The sequence below is a fragment of the Ammospiza caudacuta genome, chromosome 13, assembly GCF_027887145.1.
Source record: "Ammospiza caudacuta isolate bAmmCau1 chromosome 13, bAmmCau1.pri, whole genome shotgun sequence".
NCBI lineage: Eukaryota > Metazoa > Chordata > Aves > Passeriformes > Passerellidae > Ammospiza > Ammospiza caudacuta.
In genome coordinates, this window is record NC_080605.1 from 14202876 (window position 1) to 14209003 (window position 6128).

Below are 6128 nucleotides of genomic sequence, written 5' to 3' on the forward strand. Positions count from 1 at the left end.
GAATGCTGATTATCTGTCCTGATTCCTGCTTTTCTTTTTGAAGATTATTGAGCGCCTGAAGCTTGTACCTCTTAGCCAGGATTGCGTCAAGGAGAGAGTCGCTGCCTTCCGGAATTTCAGCGATGAGGTAAGTCATGTCTTGGGTTCAGCTTCCTAAAGCCTTTGGCTTTGTTAAAAGGATCTTAAAACCTTGTCATCTCATCATTCTTATTCTTTAGCAGAGAAGAAGGATGAGATTATTTTGATTTAATACAAGTATACTCTTGGCTTGCAACTTTTTCTTCTTAATGCTGCTCTTTTGAGCATTAGAATTCCGTACCCAGAAATCCTGTCTCCATTTTGAAGAAAGTATCTGCAGATGTGAGTCTCCCTGAACTTACTGAGTTTTATTCAAGAATTCAGAATGTTGAAAACTTTTAACTTGCTGGTAGCTTAGTTCTTCCGTGCTCTTAATGGTCACTAAGCATTTGTAGGGTGTTTCCTTCCCTCTGAATTACAGGAATTAATATATTTGTGCATTAGCAAATGAAGCATAGTGGAAAGCCATTACTGCTCTTGAACTATTTTAACTGGAGGGTGACACTTCTTTTTTAGGCAGTGGTTGTGTGTATTTGAGTGCTTTGGGTCTTATTTGACCTGCTGCTATCAACCAGGAAGGTGCAGCCATTGGGCATGTGTGTCTCAAAGCTCTGGGTAGAGTTTCTGCTGGATGGTGCAGTCATAGCAGGGGTAACCATCACACCTCTGACTGTTACAGGAATCTGTATAGTAAGGCTCATGGTTCTGTCAACCTCCTTTTGTTGCAATGTGTCTTTTTTCCCCCTTCTTTGTGTAGATCAAGCACAATTTATCTGAAGTCCTGCTTGCAACCATGAATATTTTATTCACCAAGTATAAGAGGATGAAAGGCACAAGCCCAACCACTCCTGCCAGACCCCAGCGGGTAATGGAAGACAGAGATTCGGTAAGAATAGAATTCTCACTGTCTTACAAGTTTTCCTATATCCTGTTCTGCTGGTTTCAAGAGATTGGGCTTCAAGTAACTGGGAATCTCTAATGGTCTTGGTTTTGGCTTGCTCAGTTACTTAGAGTCTTGGTTTACTAAGCTTGTCCAGTTACTTAGTCTCAAGGGCTGGTCTCTGATGCCTTCAGCTTTGTGTAAGGAAAGGTTGGAACTGGATGATCTTTAAGGTCCCTTTTAGCCTAAGCCATTCTTGAGTGTGTGATACTGCTTTAAATAACATTGAGCTAATGGAGATATTACATCAATTTTCATCTCCTATCAAGAGAAAACAAGTGTCTGCTTTGCTTCTTCGATAGTAAAGCAAATGGGAACATTACAGCGTCTCTAGGATGTTGATGTTGCTGCCTTGCCAACTGAGCTGTTGCTTTTTAAGCACCTGATTGCCACTCCTGTCATTTGAGCAAGTGCCCATTTCTGCTAGAAGGGCCTTCCTTGACTCTTCCCCTCAGCTTGCTTCTGTAGTGATGCAGGCCAACATTTTCCAGGTGTTTCTGGGTGAAACACCAAGATGCTGGAGCACCTCCCCTTGGTGATGGCCAGCATTGCTCTGCTGCCCCTGCAGGGAGTGGGCAGCTTGCAGCACTCTGGCTGCTGTTGAAATGCATGACCACGGTGGGTTTCAGTTCACTGCTCCAGCTGCTGCAGAGGCATTTCCCCAAGCCACTGATGGGAGCCTCCACCTCCAGCAAGCTGCAGAATAGGCAGCATTTAAATGGCACAGCCAGATTTGTGAGCACTCCCCTGCTAACATGAGGGGTTGAGCAGAAGGGTTCACAGCTTAATTCCAGCCATCTTTGGTCTTGTAACTCTTAATAAGTTAAAGCTACTGCAGGCACTTGAAACCAAGGCCAAACCATTCATCCTGTCTTAACAGATTAGAAAATAAATATCAACTCCTTTTGAGAGTGAAAAACCAACTTGGGCCATAGCCAGCTTTATTCCAGGCTTTAGTCAGCTACTGAAGTGCCTTTGATCTGTAAATTGTAATATTGGTAAAAGTCTTAGGAGCATTTTAAATTACATAGAAAAATAAAAGGCTTGGGTAGTGGTACAGCTTTTGTGTTGGGGCACAGCCTACAGGAGCTGTGGAATCCTGCCTCACAAGGGTGCTTGTACTCCAGATCAGCAGCACTGGAGAAGGGTGCACACCTTAAACCCTGCATGTGGGAAGAAGTCCCAGGCTGACACAATCTGTTGTTACTTGCTGTATGTCTTCAGGAGGTTGGCACTGAGCAAAGAATGCCTTAGCTCCTTGTTTTCCAAGTGAGCTGGTTGTTTTGATGTTGTGATTTTAGTCTTATGCCTCATGTAGAAGGATTTACCATTTCCATAGGGGTGGAGTGCTGTCAGGTGCCAGCTCAGGATGAGTACCCTGGGCTGATTTGGTTTAGCAGCTTTACTGGCAGAGGTTTGTGTGGAAGGAGGCCACCATGATACTGTATCATGTCCACAATGTGCTCAGTGTGACACCACTTCATAAACCTGCTCTGCACTCTTGTGTTATCACAGTTGTTGAGATGAGCTGATGTTGTACCCTGCTAAAAACCCTTGAAAGTTGTCTTTATTTCAGGCTTCAAGTTTTGTTAATCAAGCTCCAGGCCCTGTGATGGGATCTCATGGCAGCAGGGTGGCAGTGATGCAGGGAGCACAGGGATTCTGAGTCACACAGGCTACTGTGTGCAGTACAAGCTGTGCTTTGCCATCAGAGGGGACAAGTGTCCACTGCCTCTGTGTCAGGGAGGGGATAAGAGAACAGCTGTGTGACAGGAGTGTCACAAAGGGAGCATAGATCTGCAAATGGAGGATTAACAAGAGAAAAATCTACCACTCTGTAGCTCCTGTCTGCCTGAAGATTTGTGTGTGCAAAAATCATAGCAGGCATGGGCACATGGAAGGTAGGGTAAGAATGGCTTTCCATGTGTTGCCCTTTTTACTTACTCTGAAGAATTTCTTCCAAGACTGCAGGAGCAGGGAATTTAGATTGTTTCAGTTGGGAGGCAACTCAGGCAATTTTGGTGGTGTGAAGAAATGAGGACATTACAGATGTGGGGAGAGAGGTGTTCCTTCAGCAAAACCTCATTCACCTGGACAGAGATGGCAGACATGAGCTTCAGCAGGCTGTGCATGACAAGAATTTGTCTCCTGAACTTCCCTGGAGAAGGGCAGCTTTTCCATGTTCTCTGGGGAAGCAAATCTGGGGAAATCAGACCCTTTCAGAAGCTTTAACACATTGCCCAGTAGACAATGCAAGTGAAAAATTACCTTTCCTTGAACAGGTCTTTGAAATCCCTGGCTTTTCTTTAGCTCCATCAGAACAGGCACATTCAGATCCCTCTGTTCATCAGAAGAAAAGATAGTCACTGTTTGTAACTCTGAGGCTTATTCTACATAGCAGGGAGCAGCATCCCCAGAGAGGAAATCAGAGCCCTTGAATCTCCCTCTGGTGCCAAGCACAGCTCTGCAAACCCACCCTGAGCAAGATCCTGCTGCCATGGGTGGGACTTCAGCAGGAACAGCAAGGACCTGGCAGGATGGAGGGAGAATAGAACTGCTGGAGCCCCCTGAACCCAGTAATGCTCTCTGCAAAACATCTCCTGTCCCACTTTGGAGGTGGACTAGAAAAGATCAGGTTTGGGGTCAGAGCTGGCATTTCTGCATTGTGTTTATTTCAGAATGAAATCACCCAAGCTGTTTTAGGTATTTTTTCTTTTATGTATATAATTAATTAGTTTTGGGAATAAGGGAACAAAGTCCTGTCCCACTTGGCCTGATCCATTTTGTCAGATTTCAGGCAGAGATTGCAGGGAGCCCAGCCTGCAGTCCTGGAAACTGTGGCTGTGGTGACAGCCCTGACCCAGATGCTGTGAGTGCATGACAGCAAAGTCATAGGCTCCTCACCCCAGTCAGGGGTGGTGAACTCTCTGCAGCAGCCCAAAGGCATTATCTTGGCAAAATTAGGTCATGAATGGAATGGAATTAATTTTTTTTAAATTATCTATGGTCTTATTTAAAATTTGCAAGTAACTGTAATGTTCATTAAGTAATTACAGCCAATAGAACATCTAGCCCTCCAGGCCACTCTTAACCTCTGCAAACCTCTGTTTGTTCTTCCCAAAGTATTGGTTTGATTTTTGAAAATAGACCAGCTCTGGTATCATTGCTCCTGTAAAGGTAAAGAGAACAGTAACTCACACCCCTCCTCAACCTTTCTTAGTCATGGTGAGAGTTTTTGCCTCTTAATACTTTAACTTTAAAGTCAGACACCTTGACAAGCTTTTATTTTTTTCATCTACCACCTGTTTTGACCTCCACTGAAAAGCAGCAGCTCAGACACAATTACACAGCCTCACTGTGTGACACATTTGGGAGCAGGCTGGGAGACACTGACAGGAGCAGAATGAGTGATTTCCAGGCCACCTTGTCCAGTTGTCAGTCCACTGGTGGTGACTGACAGCTTGGGAAGGAAACTGGCCTGGGAGATGTTGGCAGTTAGGTCAGTCCAGGGAAAACTCTCACATCTTTTCCATTATCAGCCTCCACAGTTTCTCTGTGGCTGTTGAATTACAGACTGGTTTAACATCACCCTGGTGTTTATAACAGTGCCCAACCATGGAATGGGCTTCAGTCACTTCTCAGTTTGTAAGTTCCTGCTTTCAGATTTACCATCCACACACCAACAGCAACCAAAAAACCTTTTGCTTTCCCTGAAGGCAGTAGGTGAAAGCAGGATTTGAACAGTTGGATCTTCCAGTACAGTAAATCTGAGATGCTTAATATTTAAGAAGAAACACCTGTTAGCAATCAAAGCAGTCTGAACAGTTTTCTACAAAGATTTGGGGTTTCTGTATTCTCTTGACTCCTACCAGTTATTGAAATTACTTTCCTTTTACTTCATTAACAGTTTTAACAAATGAAACAAATTATTCCTGAAATCCTTCAGCTGTTCTGTAGTCTTCTGCTGTGCAAGAAGGGATTTGGTTGCTTTGGGCAAAGGTCTGAGTGGGCTTGGTGCCTCTGCTCTCATTGTGTTGTTGGCAGGAAGAGCCTTTGAGGAGATTGGTTTGCTGCAGGGTGATGCTGGAGATCTCCAGGTGTGTGGGGCATCTCTGATTCATTTCTAGTACTTCTGCTTTGAGAACAATAATGCTGCATTTCAACAGGATCAACTTTATGTTTTGCAAGGTTGCAAGGAATCCTGTTGCCCTGGGAAAGCCCAGTTCATGCAGAAATTACAAGATTGCTGCAGTACAGCAATGCCCCACATTGCTGAAAATGTTTTTTCTTAGGTATTTTCAAATAAGATGGGATTATTTTTTAAGCAGAAGGGTAACTTGACGTGCTTTTAATGGTTGGCAAAGGGAATAATTGGATTTTCTTTGAAATGCAGAGGTTCCTTTTCTAGAGAGCAGCTCTGAGATGAAAAGATTACATGTGTTTGTTTGAAGAGTATTGTATTTTTTTTAATACTAAAGTAACTGTACTTTGTTTTTCTCTTTTTTAGCAACTTCAGTCTCAGGCTCGGGCACTGATAATGTTTGCTGGGATGATCCCATACAGAACATCAGGAGACACGAATGCAAGACTGGTGCAAATGGAGATCCTCATGAATTAGCAGCAGCTTGCCTGGGGTGCAGCAGCCTGTGTCTGTCTTTAGTACGTTCAGAGGGCCCATGGGACCAGTGTCATTTTTTGTATTCTGTATTTTTGTTGACAGAAATAAATTTCTTTGGTTTTGATATTTGTTTTTGACATTTTAATTTTCACCGATTCTTGTGGTTTTATGTTATTAATTTTATTTTCAATTGGTTTGCATTTAGAAATTTATTCTTAATTAGTTAATAGGCTATGCAGAAAAAGAAATCATGGCTCTGTAGTAGGGACAGGAATTTTATAGCAGAAGAGGATATGGAGAAGAAAACTCTGATTTGTTGCTAAATGTACTTGGAGCTGAGAAGCTTTAGGGGGTTTTGGATGCATGTTAAGTGTTGAAAATGTGTGTGATGCCCCGGTCCCCCCTGTGACACACTGCCATCAGTCTGTCCCATTGTCTCGTGTGGCACATGTGCTGCTGCTCTGTGTGCTGCACAGACCCCCTGTGCTGAGC

At 43.7% G+C, this 6128-nt stretch overlaps 1 protein-coding gene across 3 annotated transcripts in view; it reads left to right on the plus strand.

Moving 5' to 3' along the window:
* Positions 1–5762, plus strand: part of NUP93 (nucleoporin 93) — a 78567-nt gene extending 72805 nt beyond the window's left edge. For all 3 annotated transcript variants that reach the window (XM_058813449.1, XM_058813452.1, XM_058813451.1), the window contains 3 exons: positions 44–127; positions 836–964; positions 5526–5762. In XM_058813449.1, coding sequence (XP_058669432.1) covers positions 44–127; positions 836–964; positions 5526–5636 — 324 coding nt within the window. In that variant the 3' untranslated portion in view covers positions 5637–5762. The remainder of the gene's footprint in view (positions 1–43; positions 128–835; positions 965–5525) is intronic.
* The last annotated feature ends 366 nt before the right edge of the window (positions 5763–6128 follow it).